The sequence below is a fragment of the Choloepus didactylus genome, chromosome 2 (genome assembly GCF_015220235.1).
Source record: "Choloepus didactylus isolate mChoDid1 chromosome 2, mChoDid1.pri, whole genome shotgun sequence".
Classification (NCBI taxonomy): Eukaryota; Metazoa; Chordata; class Mammalia; order Pilosa; family Megalonychidae; genus Choloepus; species Choloepus didactylus.
Genome location: NC_051308.1, coordinates 47,656,484 through 47,681,158, shown reverse-complemented (window position 1 = coordinate 47,681,158; position 24,675 = coordinate 47,656,484). Strand labels below are relative to the sequence as shown.

The 24,675-nt window shown below is 39.0% G+C and overlaps 1 protein-coding gene across 2 annotated transcripts in view; it reads right to left on the bottom strand.

Moving 5' to 3' along the window:
• Window positions 1-2,163: 2,163 nt before the first annotated feature.
• NSL1 (NSL1 component of MIS12 kinetochore complex) overlaps window positions 2,164-24,675 on the bottom strand; it is a 51,810-nt gene continuing 29,298 nt past the window's right edge. The window contains exons 5-6 of one of the 2 annotated variants that reach the window (XM_037824280.1): window positions 3,793-3,868; window positions 2,164-3,352 (exon numbers count right to left, since the gene is read on the bottom strand). In XM_037824280.1, coding sequence (XP_037680208.1) covers window positions 3,304-3,352; window positions 3,793-3,868 — 125 coding nt within the window. In that variant the 3' untranslated portion in view covers window positions 2,164-3,303. Of the gene's footprint in view, window positions 3,353-3,792; window positions 3,869-21,746; window positions 23,259-24,532; window positions 24,601-24,675 lie in introns of those variants that run through there. The other variant, XM_037824276.1, reaches the window with a different exon arrangement.

Genomic DNA, 24,675 nt, shown 5'->3' with positions numbered 1-24,675 from the left:
TTACACATCCGCTGAATGAATAACCTGTAAATTACTTCCACTGGCAATGTGGTTGATTTCGTTAGAATGATGCTCATAGCTTTGGTAATCCCCACTCGAGGTGGGTGCCTGGGGCTATTTAAGGAACTCTCTGGTCTCTCTTGACAATGGTCCTCGCTCTTGGCTTGTTTAATGTAGGAAGAGCCTTAGGCCCAAAATCTTCTTCTCAATAGAAGCTGAGCAAGTTTGTTTTTCCCTCCAATAGGTCTCAGGTACACAAAATTGTTAACCTTTATGCTTGTTTCCTGGTACTTTGTCATCATTGATTCATGAAGGGCCCTCTTTTATTTGTTTATTATTCATTTACTTATTAAAAATATAGCAAACATCTGTAAACCCACCACCTAACCCAAGATTCAGGACAATCACTTTCCTTTACCTCTGTTTCCCCCCCTATTCCACCTCACTTCTCCTGGCTCCATTATCCTAAATTTTGCATTCTCTGGAGATGGATTTGGGTTGTTGCATGTGTCAACAGCTCGTTCCTTTCTATTGCTGAGTAGTATCCCAGGGTATGGATGTACCACACCCTGGTAATGGTAAATTGAACCATTTACTCACTGAAGGACATCTAGGTTGTTCCCAGTTTGGAGCTGTTACTAATACAGCTGCTGTAAACATTTGAATCTTGCTTTCCAATTATTTTATCACTTTGAGGCATCCGTTGAGCCTTCCGAAAGGCAGAGGCAAGACATAGTTCTTCTAAGAACTAGGTGACCTGATTATTTGATATTTGTCTCACTGAAAGCAAGGGGCTGGATCAGCTGGCCTTGGGGGCTTCCTTTCCATTCTGACCTCATGTGCCCCCTTGCGGGGCCTGGCTTAGGATTCTGCAGGTAGTAAATATTTAGTAAGCCTTACCAGCTATGTGACTCAAGAGTGTGGTTCCTAATAATAAGAACCACACACCATAAAGCAGTTCCAGGAATTTTTTGGTTACTCAGTGGTGGCAGCTTAAGCAGGGAAAAAAACTGCAGGCTTCCTGTCCATTTCACAGTCACTGCTCCCCACATGCATCTTGAACAGGACTGGATCACAATGAACAGTGTGAGGAAACCCTAGAGACCCCTCACAATTATGTTCTTCAAGGAGTTGGGGCTTCATAAGGGCTGCTTCTACTCAACTTGGGGCTCATCCAGGTTGTCTTCTTGTTTCTGTGTTTCTTTCCAAGGAAGCCAGTTTTAAACATGGTGGAGTTGAGGCCTGTGCACTGTTGCACTCAGTGCACGTGAACCAGAGAGATACAGATTGTCCTCCCTGTGCCTCGAATGGAACCCCTCTAGAAGTGACTGGGGGGCCAGATGGAGGGGGAGGCCTACACCAGTGGAGTGACAGTGCCAAAGTGACCTCATTCTGGAGTCTCAGACCCATTAAACACCCAGCATTGGCAGAGGCATGCAAAGGACTGCCCGGCTTTTGCTAGAAGTGCCCACACTATCCTATCAAATGCCTTCCCAAACTGGTCCTCCATTCTTCACAGTTAGTCCCCACCCCTTTCATCCATCTTGCTCATTCATCTTGGACTTTTTTTTTTAATGTCATATCACTTGCTTAGAATATCCCCAAGCAACCTCTACCTTTCCCCACCATTCAAGAGATTCTTGAAACCACCTCTTCCAAGAAGTCTTCCCTGACTAACTAGAACAATGAAACTTCCTGGCCTTCCTCCACACTACCTACTCTCTTCGCAGAATTTCCCCTTTGTTTTCACAGAATGTGAATGCTGCAATTTATTTATTAGTTTAATGTGTGTTTTGAATAGACTCTGGGGAAGGACATAGTAATAGGTGATGCCTTCTGAGATGTAGGGTACTGTCTAACTTGATGTGCAATGACCCCAACACATCAAAGCAGCAAACAAGGGCTGCTGCTCTAGGTGTGACTTTGCAGGTGGTTGCCCAGACTTTGCCTTTAGAACCTGAACTTCCACATTCCCAGTTGTGCTGTTTATATGGGCAGCATTGGCCAGATGCTTCAGTGTATTCATTCAACATATGTTCACTGAGCACCTACTATGAGCCATGTCCTGTGCTACACACTGGGGAAGTAGTGACCACTGGAAGTTTTTAAGATATTGTGGTAGACCACCAATTTGGCAGCCCACAACAAACCATGTTTCTTAGCACTCACGTCCTTGTGTAATTCTCCCCTGACTCCCACCCCTCTTGAATCTGGGCTGGCCTGTGACCTGCTTTAATTAACAGAATGTTGCAGAAGTGATGCTTGTGCCAGTTGCAAGCCTAAACCCAGGAAGGAATTTTCTGCTTTTGCCGTTTTGGGAACCCTGAGCTGCCATGTCAAAAGTCCAGCTACTCTGCTGGAGAAACCATGTGGAGGGGCCATTTGGAGAGGGAGAGGCCCCAAGACTACAGGGAAACAGTCCAGTTGAACCTGCCTCCAGCCAAGCCCATTGAATGCAGCCACATGAGTGACCAGAAGCAAGATCAGCAGGAGACCATCCAGCTGTGCCCAGTTCAGATTGCAGGATTGTGAGCAAATAACCATTTGGTTATTGTTACTAAGCCACTATTTCTGGGACGGTTTGTTATACAGCAATTGATAGCCAAAAAAAAAACTATCATTCCTGAAGACAGGAGAGGAATGCAAAGTGACTTCAAGATACTTTGATAGGCCGAAAACTTAGAAACTGAAAAATCAAACAGTCATGGTAGCAATACGGCTTTTAAAAAACCAGCTCTGTTCATCTTCCCTAAAATAAGCTATAAAATTAAAGCAATCCTAAATAATTACCAGCGGGATATTTTTGGTATCTTAGGTAAGCTGCTGCCAGAGTCCATGTGGGGAAATAGATAAGCAAAAGTAGCAAAGAACTTTCTGGAAAAATAATAATAACAGGGAGGGTGGAGAAACAGTCCCAATAGAAAATACACTGTATCAACATACCATAAAGCTTTAAAAATTAAAGCAATATGGTATGGACACATGAACAGAACAGAACAGAAACAGACCCAAACACATTAGATTTGATCAATGAAAAATGTGGCATCTCAAATCAGTGGTGGGAAAAGAATCATTCAATACAATGGTGGTGGTTTCCGTGGCAACGCTCCAGTCCACCTGGTCTCTTTTCAAATGCGATGATGAAGTCTGTGGCCCTCCCTGATGACCTGGCTCACTTCAGCTCTCAGGGGCACCACGTTACCCCTGAGGATGGCTGCGACTCCCCTTTGATGTTCAGACAGAGAGGCTCCTCTGAGGCCCTCAAGAGCAGGGGGCTTCCGCACTCGTCCTGGTGCCCCTCAGTCAGCTCCTCTGTGATCTCCACATGGCGTGGGGAGATCTCCAAATGCCTCTGTGCAACGATAGAGTTAAAGGAGAGTTGAGAGCTAAACACTGGCCCTCCCTGGGCTGAACAACACCACACCACTGATTTCACCCTCCTGTCCTCCCGTGGTGGGTGAGGGGCAAGGGGAGAGAGTGCTTCCAGGCTGTGTCCTCTCAGCCTCCCTAACAGAAGTCTCTGCTTGCTGCTCTCCCTGCAGTCGTTCTCTAGTCTCTGAGGTTACAGCCCAGCGAGGGGAGGGTAGGCTCTGCATTGACCAGCTTCAACCTCTTTGTCTTCCCAGTTCACCCGGGGCAGAAGGGTCAGGGTTCCCACTTCTCCTTTCTCTCCTAGACTTTGCTGACAGCCAGTCCATCAGGCCTGGCTCTGGCTGTGTTAAATAGGGGGCTAACGGAATTCAGAATTCTCTATAAACAAAATATGGTTTTCAAGATTTCCTTGAGACTTACGGCAGTTCCAACACACTTTGTTCCAGGCGGGGCCCATCCTTCCCTTCCCTGGTGAGGTAAGTCTCAGGACTCAGCCCTAGACATGAAAGGTCAGGAGGGGAATCAGGTTTAACTGGGAAAACAAATTCATTTAATGTTTTCAAAACATTGCCCTGTAAGAGACACTATATACATACATTTGGATAATGGACACAATTTCAAGCAGTGTTAGTTTCCTTTAAATAGGTTAATACCATAAATATACCACCAAAGAAAAAGAACAGTGGATTAAATGAATTAAACAGTGGATAAACACTGAAGGCACACAGTTCTATTTTTCCCCAAAAAACATCATGACAAATTGTCTTCAAGTTCCTTTGACACCTTATTAATACATATTTTACCAATTCAGAATTTCTTATAACTGTAAACCTGAACAGGCAGAACTGTTAGCATCCTATGATGAAGAAATGATTTGCTATGATGATTTATATTTCTGAAGCAATAACAGCAAAAGTACATATTTAACCTCTTTAAAGATAATCCATCGTTTTAAACAACTTTGGGTAATTTCTCAGATGCTATTAACCTGGTAATCTTAGCTATTCATTAACTCCTGAGAACTTTAGAAATGTTTGTGGTTCTCATATGTTGCTACATGTCATTGAAAAAATGAACCCATAGGTAGCTTTGGCCTAATGGTGAGGACATCTGAGATCTTGGACAAGAAGGGAGGCTGGAGGCAAGGCTTGGGGTCAGGCAGACTGGCTCTGCGCCTACAGTCTGCAGACCTCTGGGGACCACTGGCAGGTGGCAGGGGGCTCACCCTCTCTCATTAGAGTAGAGATGAGAATAGCCCTACCTTATGGGTTGTTTTGAGGATTAAATGAGACGATGCATGTGACATTCTTAGCATGTTCCTGGCACTTGGTAAGCCCTCGATACATGGTGACTACTAGTAATTTATTACTATTACCTTCAACTAATAAGTTGATCAGATTAAATTTAAACATTATGGCAAAGTATTTGGGGCATCAAGTAGAATCTTATCTGCTTGTTTAAAAATCTGTTGCTCTAGAGACATAAATAGACACTTGCACACTGGTGTTTATGGAGGCAGTATTCATGATTTGCAATGGGTGGAGGTGGCCTAAGGGTACACTGACTGAGGAACAGAATGGTGAACTGTGGTGTGTGCATACAGTGGAATACTGAGCAACTACGAGAAGGACTGAAGCTGAGAGACATGCAACAAGGTGAATGGATCCTGTAGACAGCATGTTGAGTGAAGTACCTCAGAAACCAAGGCAAACACTATAATGCCTCACCAATATGGACTGACTACAATGTGTAAACTCAGAATTGAATCTTAGAGCACAGCCTAACAGGGAAATGATTATTGTAATGGTCCCTCCCTCTTACAGCAGTCAAATCTATTCCTGAATTGTAATGGCTATCTCCAAACTCCGAGATGTTGATCCCTTAATGTATAACCTGATTGGTCTCTGGAACATTGGGTATCTGTGTTACACCTGAAACTCAAGAGCTAGAGCTCAGCAGATATGAATATGTGTATTAATGTATACAGCAACTGTTAAAAAAAAACAAACAAAAAGCTGAAATAGAGCCCAGACTTCAATTAGAGATATGAATAAAGCTGATCTGGTTAAGATTAGAGCAAATCGGGCCAAAGGGTAAAGGTCAAAACTGACTGTACTCAAACTTCAACTTCCATATGAGACCAAGGGAAGAGATGTTTATTTGGTGTAGGGTCCATATTTTCTAAACAATATAACTTCCACAGTCAGTTTGTTCAAACACTACAATTACATGGAACTTTGAATAGGAAGTGAGCTATGGTAGGTCTGTATAGATTAGAATGAAATAGCAACACATCCTAAAGTAATTTGCGTGGAGAATAAAAATATATATTCAGGGCCCCCCTGAAGAGATGTTGGAGAATTCAGAGGTGTTGGACTTCTTCACCTGGATTGTTGCTGATGTTTTCACAAACATTGGGGACTAATGGCTTGATGTGCTGAGCCCTCTGTCTTGGGGCTGGCCCCTATGAAGCTTGTTGCTGCAAAGAGAGGCTTAACCTGCTTATAATTGTGCCTAAGAGTCTCCCCTTGGGTGCCTCTTTGTTGCTCGGATGTGGCCCTCTCTCTCTAACTAAGCCAACTTGGCGGGTGATCTCGCCACCCTCCCCCCTACGTGGGCCCTGACTCCCAGGGGTGTAAATCTCCCTGGCAATGCAGGATAGGACTCCCGGGGATGAATCTGGACCCGACATCGTGGGATTGAGAACATCTTCTTGACCAAAAGGGGGATATGAAATGAAATGAAATAAAGCTTCATTGGCTGAGAGATTTCAAATGGAGTCAAGAGGTCACTCTGGTGGACATTCTTATGCACTATATAGATAACACTTTTTAGGTTTTAATATATTGGAATAGCCAGAAGTAAATACTTGAAACTACCAAACTCCAATCCAGTAGCCTTGACTCTTGAAGATGATTGTATAACAGTGTAGCCTACAAAGGGTAACAGAGTGACTGTGAAAACCCTGTGGATCGTACTCCCTTTATCCAGTGTATGGATGGATGAGTAGAAAAATGGGGATAAAACCTAATATGAAAAATACGGTGGGATGGGGGTGGTGATTTGGGTGTTCTTTTTTTTTATTTTTATTTTTTATTCTTATTCTGATTATTTCTGGTGTAAGGAAAATGTTCAAAAATAGATTGGGGTGATGAATGCACAGCTATTTGATGGTACTGTGAACAGTTGGTTGTACACCATGGATGATTATACGGTATGTCAATATATCTCAATAAAACTGAATTAAAAAAAATCTGCTGCTCTAAAGGATTCTATCACACTCTTTGTTAATGCCTTTCACCTTGTTTTGCTGTAATCTTACAGGTGGGGGTTTTACTTAACTTCTTCCTTTCTTTGGGCTTTTATCCTGAATTACCAAGAGAGGAATAAATTGTGACCTCATGTAGCTTGATCAAATCTGATGTGGTGGTTTTGTCTAAACAATTTTTAAAAATCCAGTAAATTACAGGAATTTCTTTGTGTTCCATCACAGTTTCTGAAACAAAACAACACAATTTCTTGCAAGCAGCTAATTCCACAGAAGTCTCAAAACCCCTGAGTCTCACTCTCATCCTCCCTCTGGGAGCCTGAGAACCCTGCAGAAGTGGGGGTTCCCTCCTGCTCCTGGGCCTGTCCCTCGGTTCCCTCTTTGCTACCCACTGGACTCCTGGCTGCCAATGATGTCTCCCACCTCCCCTGACAGATGGCAGTTTGCTTGTGGGCAGGGGCTGTGCCTTGATTTTTGTGTGTATTTCCACAACACCCCTTAGAACACTATTTGGATTCATTAAATATTTTTGAAATAAAAGAAGTGATTATGAATAGTGATTTTAAAGTATTGTTTGGAGGATGGTTGAGAAAGACTATGGGGTTCTGGGGCTGGGATGTGTGGGAGCCAGAGCAGAGGGGGGCCCACAAGTTGGCCAAGTTTTGTTATTCTGCCAGGGTCTTTCCCTGGTTTCCATGCCCTCACAGGATCAGAGTTGGGCAGATGTGGCATATGGAATAGGACAGAGAGGATTCAGACCTGCACTTATTTTAACAGTTTTTCCCACCAACTCTTTTATCAGGGAATGGAACAATGCAAAATACACAGGTCAGAGTCTCCCCTCTGCTCCTTTTTCCTATCTACTCTTCCAGTGTTACTGCTCAGCAGTAAAAGGGCTCAAAAGAAAAGGAGCCTCAAATATAGGAACAAAGGAAAAAGCAACGGATTCAGCTGTTGCTGCAAAGGGCCAGGATGGGAGATGTACAGGGGTTGTTAGGGGGACGCAGGCAGCAAGGACTTGGGATTGGGGAGGGTAAACTTAGGCTGCTTTGTGGAGGAACTAAGCCTCCAGAAGAGTTTTAAGGGAACAAAAAGAATGAAATGGTAAGGTCTCAGATACATAAGGACTGGTGATATGGTGTATGGAGGGCATTCCTATCAAGGTGACACCAGGGGCAGAGATGGGTGGAGAACCCCCACGCCACCAAGGCAGAAGATGTGGTCCACAGAGCCCCAGGGGAGCAGCAAGGGAGGTCTTAAAATCCGTGAACAGGTAGGAGCCCAAAGGCATTGGAGCTATTCTCTGAATGAGGCCAGTTATGGTGATGATCAGACTGCCTGATCCTTCACAGAGGCCAGAATCAGCAGGGGCAGGTGACAGTGAGGAGTCAGGTGTGTTCTTATCTGGCCATCCAGGTCACCCAGGAGTCAAGGGAATGCGGCTAAAGAAAATAGAGCCAAGAGCAAATACATCTAATAGTGTCAGAGGGCCAATCTGAGAGTAGTGAATGCCATTCTCTGCTCTGATGTCCTCAGGAATATGAGGACTAGACTTGAGTAGTGGGGAGACTCGGGAGCCCCAAATCAGGCTTGTCTCCCAGTGACTTGCCTTCACTCCTTTAATATTTGGGGGGTTGGGGAGTGGTGGGCAATAGTAAGCCCATCCTCTAAGCTCAATTGCTTACATTCAAATAATGAATATGAATGCCACAAGCTGTAGAGAGTCACTAATGCTTAAAATTGTCATCTACAGTGTGATTGTGAAGACCTTGTGGATCACACCCCCTTTATCTAGTGTATGGATGAGTAGAAAAATGGGGATAAAAACTAAAGGACAAATGGGGTGGGATGGGGGGATGATTTGGGTGTTCTTTTTTCACTTTTATTTTTTATTCTTGTTCTGGTTCTTTCTGATGTAAGGAAAATGTTCAGAGATAGACTGTGGTGATGAACGCATAACTATGTTATCATACTGTGGACAGTGGATTGTATACCATGGATGATTGTATGGTGTGTGAATGTATTTCAATAAAACTGAATTTAATAAAAAAAAAATTGTCATCTAGGGGAGCTGACAAGTTAGGAATCTGCAATATAAAATCATTCATTCAAGTAATGCTAGTGGAGGGCCCACAAGTTGTAAGCAATGTCAAGATACAGTGAATTACAGGAGGACTCCTCACCCCTGAGGTTTAAAATGTATGTGATGTTATTTTATATAATAATAAATTAATATAATATAAATATATATAATATTAATTTCCCCAAGTCCTTTCACAGAAAGTCCCCAAGAACCCTTCAATGTTCCTTAGAAAGACATTTTTCCTTTATTTTTAGACAAGGGCTTGATAATAGAGTCTCTTTGCAAAACAAATGGTCAAGGAGGAAAAAAACAAAAACAAAAACAAAGTAACCAAAACTAAAACTCTCAGCCAAAGGCAGAAATTAAAAGTCTTATCTGAAATATACTGAGATAGTGCAATTGAAACTATACTAAAGCCTCAGGGGTATAATTTGTTTCTTAATTCTCAGAAGAAAACTCATATTTACTTATATTTGTGTTACTGTTTTAAAATCATTTTAGGATCACATTTATTTTTTACCAAAGTATTATATGCACACAATTAAAAAGTCAAATTTCCAAGGCCTTTAACAAGAAAAAAAATAGCAGTTCCTTGGTCTACTTCCCCCACCTAACTCATTCCCAGAGTTAACCATTTTCAACTCTCTTAGCTGTTTTTTTCCTATATTTACTGAATAATATCCATAGTGTGTTATCTCTTGATTTAGCTATTTTAGAGATTATCCACTGACTTTCAATTATGGTAGATGACGATTTCTCTTTTTTATGTCCCCATTTCAGGGCTGATCTTCAAATGGGCACACTGTTACAACCATAGCAGTTGGTTAAATACTGAAACACAAACTCCTATACTGGTTGGTAAACAGCCGTGTCCTTAAGCCTCCTCAGTGTCCCCCGACCCCCTGCCACTCTGGCTGTGCCAGCCCCCAGGACACCTTCTACTTCCCCAGATCAAACAGCTAAAGGGGGCTTCCAGGCCCCCAGCCCAGTGCTGTGACCACTGTTCACTACCTACATGGTACTGAATGTTAATTCCCACTCTCCCCAGCCTCCCAATACAACTATCCCAATTTTTTATAGAATTCATCTTCTGGGTTTTCATTACTATGTCTAGATAAATATTCACTGTGGAGACAAGTTACCTATGATTACATTTCTTTTCTTGTACATCTGCTTTTTGTGAATAATTACCTGATTTTTTCAATAATTACCTTGATTGGTTTCTTTGAACCTCTGAATAAATAATACTATAAAATATCTCCTCTATACCACTTTCCAGATAGCTAAAACTGTCACTAGGATTGCCAGTTATATTTTCCCCTCCTGCAAATATCACATTTGGAGTCTGTACCAGTTTGTATATATTATGTCCCCCCCTGAAAAAGCCATGTTCTTTGATGCAGTCTTGTGGGGCAGACATATTAGTGGGGATTAAGTTGGAATGTTTGGATTAGGTTGTTTGCATGGAAATGCGCCCCACCCAACTGTGGGTGATAACTCTGATTAGATAATTTCCATGGAGGTGTGGCCCACCCACTCAACATGAGTCCTGATTAGTTTACTAGAGCACTATATAAGCTCAGACAGAAGGAGAGAGCTTGCTACAACCAAGAGGGACACTTGGAAGAATGCACTGGAACTGAGAGAGGAGCTTCAGTTCACTGAGACCTTTTGAAGATGGCCTTTGAAAGCAGACTTCTACTCCAGAGAAGCTAAGAGGACAAATGCCCCAAGAACAACTAAGAGTGACATTTTTGAGGAGCTGAAGCCTAGAGAGGAACATCCTGGGAGAAAGCCATTTTGAAACCAGAACTTTGGAGCAGACGCCAGCCACATGCCTTCCCAGCTAACAGAGGTTTTCCAGACACCATTGGCCATCCTCCAGTGAAGGTACCCGATTGTTGATGTGTTACCTTGGACACTCTATGGCCTTAAGACTGTCACTGTGTAACCAAATAAACCCCCTTTTATAAAAGCCAATCCATCTCTGGTGTTTTGTATTCTGGCAGCATTAGCAAACTAGAACAGAGTCCTACATCTTATTCCAGCCTAATATGATAGGACTGTTATCCAGAACTGCTACATAGTGTATTGTGGACTTGAGTTTGTGGCTCTCTATCTTGGGGCTTCTATTTCGTAGATCCCATGACTTCTTTCTGTCTTAGTTTACCATTTATCTCTTTGTAGTGGAGCACATCCTCTAGTAGTATCCAAATAGGGCGCTTTAGAGGTAAATTTTTTGAGACTTTGCATATGTGAGAATGGCTTTGTGCTACCACTATGCTTGAATGATAGCTTGGTTGGGTACAAAGTTCTAGGTTGCATATCATTTTTTGCTGAGAAGTTCAAAAATATTGCTCCAAAAATTTCTGGATACTAGGGTTGCTATTTAGTAGCTTGATGCCATTCCAATTCTCCTCCCTTTATTATCTTTTTCTTCCTCTGGAAGCTTTTAAAAACATCTCTTTATTACTGGTGTTCTAACTTTATCAATGATATGCCTTGATGTAGATATTTTGGGTTTTGGGGGTTTTGTCTCTTAAAAATTTCTTGTACTAGATACTCAGTGGGCCTTTTCCATCTGGAGATTTGGTATCCTTCACTTCTGGGGACAATTTAAATATTTCTTTCTCTCTCTTTTTCTTTTTCTTTCTTTTTTTTTTTTTTTTAATAATTGAGATATAACACCCATATAATACAATTCACTCATTTAAAACATGCAATTTAATGGTTCACAGAATTATGCAACCACCACCACTATCAATTTTACAGCATTTCATCACCCTACAAAGAAACTCAGTACCCATTAGCAGTCACTCCCCATTTCCTCCCACCATCACCCCCAGCCCCAGGCAACATGAATCTATTTTCTGTCTCTATAGATTTGCCTATTCTGGACATTTTATACAAATGGAATAATTCAAGTGACTACAGTCTTTTTTGACTGGCTTCTTTCACTTAGCCTAGTGTTTTCAAGGTCCATCCATGTTTTGGCATCTATCAGTAATTCAATCTCTTTTTTTCACCAAGTAATATTCCATTGTATGTATATACCACATTTACTTATCCATTTACCAGTTGATGAACATTTAGGTTGTTTCCACTTCTTGTCAATTTTAAATAATGCCACTACAAACATTCATGTACAAGTTATTATGTGGACATATGTTTTCAATTCTCTTGTGTATACCTAAGAGTGGAATAGCCAGGTCATATGATAATTCTATTATTTCTTTGATAATTTTGACTCTTCTGTTCTTCTGCTGTCTCTTTCTAGAATGAATATCAGTTTGATATTGGACCTTATGGATTTATTCTCTTTTATTTCTTATCTTTTCTCTTCAAACTTGCAATCATAATCTGTTTGGGGGGAAATTTGCCTGCCTAATTGAATATTTTATTTCAACTCTTATTTTTTAATCTCAATAACTCTTATTTGCTAAAAATTCTTCTTTAATAGAATTCTGTTCTTTTTTTTTTAATGTTGTACTATCTTTTCTCATCTCTTCAAAGTCAGTAATTATTCTGGGGTTTTGTTTTGTTTTATTCTGTGTCTTTTGAGCTCCTATTTTCTTTTTGGTTTGTTTGTTTGCTCCTGTTTTTACTCATTAATTTAACCAATATGCATTGTGCCAGGCACTAATCTACGTGGTTGGGATACATCAGAGAATAAAACAAAGATTCTTTCTTGTTCATATGGGAATCACATTCTTTTGGTTTCTGTCTTTGATGCTGGAGGCTTTACTCAAATGTCTGGTGGAGCCTGTTGTTTTAGATTCCTGGCTGCTAAAGCAAATATCATGCAATGGGTTGGCTTAAACAATGGGAATTTATTGGCTCATGGTTTTGAGGCTGAGAGAAGTACAAAATCAAGTCATCATCAAGGTGATGCTTTTTCCCAGTAGACTGTGGCATTCTAGGGCTGACTGCTGTGATGCTTGAGTCCTTGGCTTGTCTGCCAAATGGCAATGCACGTGGCTGCATCTTCCTTCTCTTCCGGGTTCCGCTGACTTCAGCTTCTGGCAGCTCTCCCTGTGTGTTTCTCTCTCTTTGTGTCCTTTCCTACAAGGCCTTCAGTAATAGGATTAAGACACATCCTGATTGAGTTTTGCTACACTTTAACTGAAGTAACCTCATCAAAGGATCCTATTTAAAATGGGTTTGCACCCACAGGAATGGATTAAGTTTAAGAATATGGTTTTCTGGAGTACACAGCTCCAAACCACCACACTTGTTTTGTGGGTTTTGTTTTGTTTTTTTTCGTGAAACTTTTAATTTGTTAAAATTACTGAAATGTAACATTCCAGATATGGGTGGGCTTTTAACAATGGGGATTTATTAACTTACAGACTTACAGTTCTGAGGCCATGAAAATGTCCAAATCAAGGCATCATCAAGACAATACCTGGACTCTGAAGACAGTTGCTGGCGCTCCTCAGCTCCTCTGCCACATGGCAAGGCACATGGTAGGTCTGCTGGTCTCTCCCTTCTCTCCTGAGTTTTGTTGCTTTCAGCTTCTGGCTTATCTATCTGGGGCTTTCTTTCTCAGCTTCTGTGTGTTTCTCTTTTAGCTTCTGTGTGTTCTGTCTGTCTTTTCTCTGGGATTGTTCAGTGTCTCCAGAGAAAGATCCTCCAAAGCATGTGAACCAAACTGCCAGAACTATGGAATGGGGAGTCTCATCATTGCAATACAGAATTTCGCTTTGCCCTTCTGTTTATAGGTCTGAATTTCATTCTTATCCACTAGGACATTTTCATTTCAGTTTGTCCAGCAAATAAACTCCTTTGGTGGAGGCAATCACTAACAGTGGGTGAAGGGGATGGGGCACAGTCCCTTGTTTCCAGGCACTTACCAACAACACATCTTGGCCTTTTGTTGCCATTCTTCAGGTGTCCAGAGATTTTGGAGGCACATTGGATTTCTCTTATCCATTTCTCTATCTGCAGGCATGTAGACTTAATCTGCTTCTGATCTGTTAATTTCTCTTGTCAACCTTCCTCCATGCACTTTCCTTGTTCTAGGTGACAGTTTGGGGCAATATACCTCCTGGTTTCATCAAAAGAGGAGCGTGTTTTTATCTTTCTTGTTCTTGTTATTGTGGAGTTATGTTTTGGAGATATACGGAGGAAAATGGCTCAACTGGAATTTCAATTTCAACTTCAATTTGTTGAAGTTAATGACATCTAACCATCAACTCTATGTACAATTCTTAAGAGCTGACCCTGCCTATCTCTTCAGGGTCACCTCAAGCAATTCACTTTTAGCCATGGCCCACATAGAGCTAGGTGATATTCCCCCAGAACACCTGCTCTGTCACTACTACCTGCTTCAATAAATTCTCTTCACACTGTTGGGCATGTTCTTCCATGATTGTTTGGCCAAAACATTCAAGACCACTCAAATGTCACCTCTTCTACATAGACTTCCATGATTTCTCCCCAAAGTTCCCCATATATACATTCTATTATGGCATTTGTTGCATTTCATTATTATGCTTATCTTCCTTACTATAATATGAGCTTTCTAAAAGCAATATCAGTCATATTAGTCTTTTCATTTCCTTTATCAAACCAAGTAATAATGATAGTAATAACAATAATATAATAGAGTGCTCACTATGTGTCAAGTACTAGTCTAAAGACTTTACATATATGAACTCATTTAATTATCAAATGACCCTATGAAGTAGCTATTATCATCATCTTTATTTTACGTATGAGAAAACGGCAGCACAGAGAGGTTAACTTGCCCAAGGCCACTTTAATAATGGTAGAAGAGAAATCTGAACTCAGATGACTTGCCTCAGAGACCATGCTCCTAACCTTTCTGCCTTTTGAACTGAGTAGGTATCCAATATGTATTTATTGAATGAATGAATAAATGAATAAATGAATGAAGGTGGATAGGAAAAGTTAGGACTTCAATAGAAAGTCAAATAAAAAGTCTCAGAGATAGCTACATTTTATAAGATGATGTCATACTCTTTGCAGCCCAAGTCATAAAGGCCCAGGGAAAGAGATCCAAGATAAGATTTCTGTGGACCACATAACTATCTTATACTTAACTACAGAACTAGAATTATACATCACTCATGCTTACACATATGTTCTGGCAGGAATACCAGAATGGGTATACGTTTTCTTCTAAACCAGGAATTGCGTTATCCCTGCAGTTAATTCTATTTTAAGTAGATCAGAACACAGTCCTGTGATATGAACTTGCGATCAAAAAATAAATGTATTTTATAATTTTGCGTATTGAAAACAGAGAAGTTACTGCATCATTATCATCAAATAATGACACCAGAACCATTTTACCAGGAGTTAAAATACTCCAAGTTCCAAAATAGGAAACTGTGGAGTTATGTTTTGGGGATTGTCTTCAACATAGTTGGCAAAGTTCCTTCAGCAGAGTTAATCCTGAAGAGCCAAATGCCAAATGTTTTTGCAGTTTGTCTCTCCAACACAAACCAGATAACAGCTGCGTTACCACTCACTGGTACCACAAAGTTCAAAAGATGTGTTTGTGGTTTCAATATTGGGCTCGGGTGACCATCCCCAGAGTTCTTTGGTAGTCACAAGTAGTATAAAGAGATGAGTCTTCTGCCATTGCCTTCCTGATAGCACACAGTATAAATAAGACTTGCCTCAACTCACTTTAAAGTTGATGAGCTTATGAAAACCATCCTTTCTCAGTTATTTTCCAATTGTGGACTCTAGTGAGCCATGCTACACCAAACAAACCCCAGAGAGTCTCCAGAGTCTCAGCTGTTGACCTCTGACCTGGTTCCAAACTATTCAGGCCAGCTCTGAGGAGTGAGGATGAAAACTTCAATGAGCACCGTACTTTACAAGGGAGGCATGGTCTAAGCAGTGGTTCTCAAACTTTAGTGTACATCAAAATCTTCTGGAGGATTTGTTAAAACAGGTTGCTGAAGCCCCCCTGAGGGACTGGGGAAAAATGTGGAATTATTAAACTTCCCCACTTGGGGAATTATTGATATTGTCACAAGCATTGGGGACTACCAGTTTAGAAGGCTGAGCCCTTAATCTTGGGACTTGATGCTTGATGCTGCTAAGCCTACTTATAATTGTGCCTAAGAGTCACCCCCAGAAAGCCTCTTTTGTTGCTCAGATGTGGCCCTCTCTCTCTCTCTCTAAGCCAACTCTGCAGGTAAAATCACTGCCTTCCCCCCATACATGGGACATGACTCCCAGGGGTGTAAATCAACCTGGCAACATGGGACATGACTCCTGGGGATAAGCCTGGACCTGGCATCATGAGATTGAGAAAATCTTGACCAAAAGGGGGAAGAGAAATAAAACAAAATAAAGTTTCAGTGATTGAGAGATTTCAAATGGAGTTGAGAGGTCATTCTGGAGATTATTCTTATGCATTATATAGATATCCCTTTGTAGTTTTCAGTGTATTGGAATAGCAAGAAGGAAAGACCTGAAACTGTTGAACTGTAACCCAGTAGCCTTGACTCTTGAAGACAATTGTATAACTATGTAGCTTACATGATGTGACTGTGTGATTGTGAAAACCTTGTGACTCACATTCCCTTTATCCAGTATATGGACAGATGAGTAGAAAAATGGGGACAAAAATCAAATGAATAATGGGGAGGGGGCGGTTTGGAGGAATGGGATGTTTTAGGTGTTCTTTTTTACTTTAATTTTAATTTTAATTTTATTTATTTATTTATTTTTTGGAGTAAAGAATATGTTCAAAAACTGATTATGGTGATGAATGCACAACTATGTGGTACTACTGTGAACAACTGATTGTTGGATGGCTGTATGTATGCGACTGTATTGCAATAAAATTGAATTAAAAAAAAACAAAAAACAAAAAAACACAGATTGCTGGCCCTATTCCCAGAATTTCTGATTCAGTAGTTCTAGAATGGGTTCCAAGACTTAGCATTTTTAACATGTTGCCAAGCAATACTGATGCTGCTGGTTTGGGGACTAAACTACAGAATCACTGTTCTAAGTTTCCAAAGACTAGTTTACTGTTGCTACACAATTTACTTGGTTTCTTATTCCTGCAGCATAACTAATGTCTCAATTCAGAAAGTCTATGGAATATTCTGGGCTTTAGAAAGAGAGAGAATTTTCTGTTAGTCAACATTCATATTCATCCTAAGAATCTATTAATCATTACCTAGTCAAGGATCCAATGAAAGGAATACAAAAATGGAGTAAGATGTGATCCTTGAAGTCAAGTCACTCATAACTTGCTCAGGTAGATAAAAACTTGAAGTGTAAATAACAGGGCAGAATGTGGTAGTGCCATAAAGGACGTTTACAGTACTATGGGGCTTCCTATGAGGTATAATAACACTCAATCAGTAAATATTTATTGAGCAACCCGTATGACTTAGCATTCAGACATATATTAAACCATGTAATTATAGAACCAATAAGAGGGACTTTAAAAGTCACTAGGTTCACTGCTTATAATTATGCCTGAGTCTCCCCATGAGTGCCTCTTTGTTGCTCAGATGTGGCCCTCTCTCTCTAACTAAGCCACCTTGGCAGGTGATCTTGCTGCCCTCCCCCCTACATGGGACCTGACTCCCAGGGGTGTAAATCTCCCTGGTGACGCAGGATATGACTCCCAGGGATGAATTTGGACCTGGCATCGTGGGATTGAGAACATCTTCTTGACGGAAAGGGGGATGTGAAATGAAACAAAATAAAGCTTCAGTGGCTGAGAGATTCCAAATGGAGTCGAGAGGTCACTCTGGTGGACATTCTTATGCACTATATAGATAACAATTTTTAGGTTTTAATATATTGGAATAGCTAGAAGTAAATACCTGAAACTACCAAACTCCAACCCAGTAGCCTTGACTCTTGAAGATGAATGTATAACACTGTAGCTTACAAGGGTGAGAGTGTGATTGTGAAAACCCTGTGGATCGCACTCCCTTTATCCAGTGTATAGATGGATGAGTAGAAAATGGGGACAAAAACGAAATGAAAAATAGTGTGTGGGGGGGATGATTTGGGTGTTCTTTTTTTATTTTTATTTTTTGTTCTGATTCTGATTCTTTGTGGTGTAAAGAAAATGTTCAAAAATAGACTGGGGTGATGAATGCACAACTATAAGATGGTACTGTGAACAGCTGATTGTACACCATGGATGAGTGTATGGTATGTGAATATATCTCAATAAAACTGAATTAAAAAAAAAAAGTTGCTAGGTTCATTCTCTTGACTCCAGGGAGGAAATTTCATAATCAACTGCATTCTAGAAATGCAAATTCTAAGTTTAAGACTCACTACTGTGTTTTTATATGCTTAAAGTTTTATATTCTTTACAATGTCTATTTCAGGTTCCTCTTGCTCATATGTGCTGTTCTTAGGGAAATGAAAACATCCTAACCAACAGGCTCAATTCTTTACCTGGTCATCCGTTAGCTTTTGTTTTGTTTTGTTTTCAGTCTAAAACACAGACACTCAATTTTTGGATTATCAGAATTATTAAGTAAACTTTTATTCATTCAGATTCGAGAGAGTTATGAAGAAGTCCTAATTCATATAGCCACCATAATAAGCACACAGATTAAAGACACTGAGAAGAAAATCTGGATGCCACATTGCTCCAAATACAGCTCCAACAAAAAAATATACTTGGCTGTCTGTTCCTCACTACCGTTTTCTGATTTCTAAGTCTTCCATTTTGAGAAACAGACTAATTCAAACTATGAGTGTTTTCCTGTTGAACATAAAAATGTACTGTTCAACATAAATTGAGTAATAATGTCTCTTCCATATTGCAAAGGCCATAGGGAACTAGATGGTGAGACTTCTGGAGTATTATTTAAGTGCTTACAGAGAGCCTTGTTTGGTGGTTGGGAGCTATGTACCCTAGAAAAACATGTTCTTAAACTTATATCCATTCCTGGGGGTGTGAAGCCCTTGTTAAGCAGGACCTTTTGATGAGGTTACTTCAGTTAAGATGTGGTTCAACTCAGTAAGGATGGGTCTTAATCCTATTACTGGAGACCTTTATGAGCAGAATGAAATTCAGATAGAAAGAAAGCCATAGAGGGAGTAGCCAGAAGCTGAAATTAATGGAACCTGGAAGAGAAGGGAGAAGTCAGAAGAGGCCACCATGTGCACTGTCATGTGATGAAGGAGTTAAGGACCTAGGATCTCTGACAGGCAGCCCCAGAACACCAAAGTCTTTAGGGATAAAGCATTGCCTTGATGATGCCTTGATTTGTTCTTTTCCTAACCTCAAAACCATGGGTCAAATTCCCATTGCGTAAGCCAACTCATTACATGGTATTTTCTTGAGCAGTCAAGGAAACTAAAATACCTTGCAAGAGTAGGAATTTCTTTAGAAATGAACTCTTAAGCAAGGAAAAGTTGATAAGAAATTGTGTCAATCAGGAAGGAAATCTAGCATCAACTTACATTTGGTTTTGTAGTGAGATTCCCTCCTAAAAGATGACCTTCATTGGCAGAACTTATTCATGTAGCACGCTTTCATGTCCCAAATTAAAACCCTCTGTGGGGGTTTGTATTTGTACTTATTTTTTTCCAATTTGGCTTCTACTATGTGGGTCACATTTGATACCACTTGGGCATCAAAGTCTCCATTTGGTTCTCTGGTACAATGCTTAGTCCTGCTGCATCAAAGGCCTACAGTAAAGATAAAATCATGCAATGCTATGGTCATAGGACATAACATTTATTGACTTTAGTAGCTATACATTGCTATCTACCTCTAAAAGAAAAGCACCACTTGTTAAAAAAAATCCGCAAATAAAAACACAGTTGTACTATCAGCTCAAACTTCATTTATTACTAAAATGAGAGGATAAAGGGCATTTTGACAAGTGATTAGTTGTCTTTGAAACACTGTTGGCTTCTACTTAATGTGTGAATTTAAAAAATCATGCTGTGATTACTTCAAGATATAACATTCAGACAAAACTTGAAGGTTAATTATAACTGATCTTCCGTATCAACAGAGGTTCTTGCTGTCTTCATTTGCTTCACCCAATTTTCACAAAGTATAATCAATTTTAGGTTATTTGAATTGTTTTATATTCCATCAAAGTAAATTAGACTGAAGACTGCTCTTCAGTTAAAACGATATAGCACTAACAATCAAAGGTATTAGTAAAAGGGGGGGGGGGGTATGAAAATAAAGACTAAACAGGTGATAAGCAATTCTATTTATATTCAGATTCAAACTCTCCATAGGGTCATATAACATTTACTGAGTTAAGTCCATTGCTTCCCAAGGTGTGGATGGGCCCCAATGGCAGTGTAGGAGATAATTTTAGATGTGATGCAAGGCATGGGATTAAATAACACTCACTCTCATGAGAAAAGTTTTCTTTCAATTTTCTTTTAATCTGATTACATGTGAGGAAAAACCTTTGGTACTAATCTTTAACACCTCTTTAACACTGCAGAACTGTTTAACAGAGAGCAGGTCTCAAACTCAGGAGCCCTTGTAGTCAACAATATCTACCTAAAATTTAATAACATTTCCTTGTTTTAATTGAATTTAATTTTATGATTACTATCTATTTATTGCAAGTGATACTAGTTCCATTTGTGGTAGTGATATAAAATTTTCTCTTAGAATAAACTCAGTAAAAAACTTTGTTTTAAAATTGAGAAGAACAAAGTTGATGGATTCACTTCCTGATTTCAAAACTTACTACAAAATTAGAGTAATCAAGATAGTGTGGTTGGTATTGGCATAAGGAAAGACACAAAGATCAATGGAATAGAATTAAGATGAACCTTGAAAACATCATGCCAAGCAAAAGAAGGCAGCCAAAAAGAACCACATATTGTATGATGTTATTTGTAGGAAATGTCCAGAATAGCAAATCCACAGAGACAGAAAGTAGATTAGAGGTTGCCAGGGTTTGAAGGGAGGGGTCAGTGGGGACTGACTGCTAATGGGTATGGGGCTTCTTTTTGGGATGATGAAAATATTCTGGAATTAGATGGTGGTGACGATTGCACAATCTTATAAAATACTAAAACCACTGGATTGTAGACTTTAAAAGGGTGAATTTTATGATATGTGAATTATATCTCAATTTTTTGAAACTATAAAAAAATTAAATGAATTTAAAGAATCTGGTAAAACTATGAAGGTAAGTTTCTAATGGCTAAAGTTTGGAAACCACAGATTTTCCTTCACCGATTTCAGAAACCAGCAGCTTTGATGGTGTTCCTTCTTCCTGAGGACTGGATTTAATCTTCCTGTGTTTTTTTTAGTTATTGTGTTTTTTTTTGTTGAAGGGAATTTTAAGACCCCATCCAAATCCAGCATTTTTTTTCACTGTAGGGAGGTCAAGATTTGATTTTCTATTTTTTCTTTCTCTGACATTTCTTACAATTATTAGACTTTCTAACTTTTTATTCTCTTAGCTAGCTTGTTCTTGGCTTATGTGGAAATACAATTTCTCCTCTTACAGTGTATACTTGTCCAATTTTTATCACAATTAGTTATGTTTATGTTAGTTTAATAATGCTAATAAATTGTCTTTCCCAATGATATTTCTATTTTAAACCATTAAAACTGTGGAGTGGAACTCTGGACTCTCAGAGGGATTTCAAGTCTCAGCTCTCTGTCCAGGGACTTTAAATTAAAACAACACACCTTTTAAAAATTATAAAAATTTCCAGACAAAAAAGTAGAAAGAATAGATCCACCCAGATTCAACATTATCAAGATTTTTGCCACATTTGTTTAAGTATTCCTTTTCCTTTTTCTTTGCTGAAGTATTTCAGAGCAAATCCTAGACATCATGTCATTAAACTCTACGTATCTCAGAATGCATTTCTCTCTTTTAAAAGAAGGGCATTTTCTTATACAATCACAATGCCATCATCTTATCTAATCTAATAAAGTTAACCACAGTTCTTCTGTTCAGGGCTTTTGAGGTGAAATAAATATTATAGAAATTTAATACTATAAAAAAGCTAGCACTGTGTTAGAATAGCAATATTCTGTAGTTTCAAAACAGTTTTGAAGTGAAATTTAGTATGTGCTGAAATGCAGGGTGCTGACCTAACATCTAACTAAGGCTGAGCTCAAGAATGCCTAAAGACAACTCTTAAAAATACATAATGTCAAGATTTCAGTCTTCATACATTATTTTAATAAAAAACGTTGTTGTGTACAAATATACAACTCTCAAATGTAACATAAAAACACAGAATGCAATAAAATAGACATAAGTTTTCTTCACTGAGACAGATCTGTCAAATGTAGATATTTATGATTATTAAGACATAATGAGCAAGAGAAGTACAGATTTTCCAACCTCATGATTAGTAAATTCCTTTGATAATGGATGAAGGCATTATATCATCAAGAGGAAAAACAATTGGCAAGTTAGATGGTCCCACCCATGTTGCACAATGTAAGTGACACAATAAGAGCTACTAAGAAACTGTAGTTAAATATTAGAGGCATAGCTTTCTTAGACTATTATCAATGATTATATACTTCACATATAAACTTCCTTAAATGTAAAATATTTCAGTATGATTACATGTATATTTATTCCACAATGACAATTTGCCCATGTATTAATCTGACATATATTTTTTGAACTGAAATTATCTATAAAAAAATGATAAATACTGAAAAGAAACTGTAAGTCCCAAGTCAAATTATGTTTAAAAGTTAAAAGGTCTGTGGAAAACAAAAACATGGGCAGGAAATATTGGACATGTCAGTTTTTATTTGTTAAAGTAACTCTCCCACAAACAGTATTATTCTTCTCTAAGTCTTACAAAAGAGAAATAAAAACAAAAAATCCTAAAATTAACCTACAAATCCAAATTAGCTGACCTTAGAGTAACAAAGTCAAGTCCAGTCTTATCATTTGAACATGAATTTGACAAATCAAAATGAACCTAAAAAGACAAAAAACAAACAAACAAAAACAATAAAACAAAAACAGCAGCTGTGCAGAACTGATGATTACTTTTCAGCGGTTAAATAAAGACAACTGTTACATGGCTTGCATTTTTTTTTTTTTTTAATAGAAAGATGTATATCAGGGAAATCTAACAGGACATACCATTTGTGAAATTCCATAAAAGCTGCAAGGCAGTCAAGAGTTGATGGCATTTAAAGCAAATGAATCACTAAAGAATTATTTGTTATTTTAAATGAAGTCCTTTCTAGGCATTAGACAGTAATCTAAATATTGATAGCAACTATTTTTAACTCCCAAGATAAATAAAAGGAGCTTATATATCAAGATTAACTCTCTTTGGCCGCAATGGATACCATTTTCTCTGGGGGCAATCTTTAGTTCTCTTTCCTTTCAATACTATGTCAGTGGTTTTCCTGGCAGCAGTCTCTGTTGGTGTGGTTTCTATTTGTGTTATAAAGTTCTCAGGTTTAACATCTGGTTTCTTGTAACAACTGGAAAAGACTTCTTGGTGGACCCTTTGGAGCTGGATAATAGGCTGCATCTTTAAAACTTGGGAAAATCCGTCTGCTTGTTCAATTAACACAGGCAAGGACTTTAAAAAAAATACTCAAAGTTAATCTCAGGTTAACACACAGAGATGGACACAACACTCTAGAAATTTCACTCTTCAGGTCTAGGCTTTTTCTGAGGCCTAATTTCTTGGGAACATGGATATTCAACTTTACCTTCAAAATACCAGCTTTAGCTGGAGGAACATTAACTGAAAGCTAAGACTAAAGAGTTATTTTCTGTTCCTATAATGCCTGGTTTTAAAATAAAACTTTGGCAGAGCAGGAGGTAATGGAAGTTCAGAACTAAGAGTTTAATGTTTGAAAGACCTTTTATATACCAATTTTTCAATAATGAGTACTTTAGAAATCTTACTCATCAGGAACAGTGATGAATAATTTTTTCCTGAAAAGGGCCAGATAGTAAATATTTTAGGCTATGGGGGCCTGACGATTGTCACAACTTCTCAACTCTGCCACCATACTGTGAAAGCAGCCACAGACATGGTAAATGAATGGATGTGACTGTGTTCCAATAAAGCCTTATTTACAAAAATGGTGACAAGCTGGATTTGGCCTGGCCCACCATAGGTAGCCCACCCCTGATCAAGAATGTGCTGTGAGAGAAGCAAGGCCCCCAGAAGATCATGCAACCAATACAAACCATAAAACAATGTTATAGAGATTTAACATCAGACGATGGGAGATTCTGAAGGAGTTTAAAAATAATTTTCATATAGTAGAAATCAAATGTTTTCCTATTTGGGGTAAAATAAATTGCAAGAATATATACAATTTTATTATAGTAATATAAAGATGCCCAAGTTGGATACATAGTATATATAATATAGTGGTTCTGGTTCTGGAGCCACACTTTGAGGCTCAGCCACTTATCTGAGCAATCTACTTATACTTAGCCTCTCTTTGCCTCAATTTCATCATCTGTAAAAATAGGGAAGTAGCAGTAACTATCTCACAGGGTTATTCCGAAGATAATATGACATAATATATGACACATACTAAGTGCTCAATAACCGTTAGCAGGTATTATTATATGAAGTTGTATGATAGACTGCTAACACCCAGAACCCCCAAATATAGCCAGTCTTTAAAGAAACCAAGCATAATGGCTGGTGCATAGAAGGTGCCTGATAAATGGTGGTTATTTTGAATGTCATTGTCATTTAATAAATTCATTAAAGACCTATTTAAAGACTACTGAGAACTCACATTAGAGTGGTCTAAAACATGACAGCTGACAAAAATACCTAGTCATACATTTTGTTCATTTTATAGTTTTTTAGCACGTAGCTTTTACCTTCATGGCTTCACTGATCTCCTTAGCTATTGTTTCCCCTCTGCATTTCAAATTTTCCATATGAGAGGCTGCAAAGAAACCACCACACAGCATTTTAGACTTTTTTCCCTTAATACCAAATCATAAAAGATAATGCAGGTGAA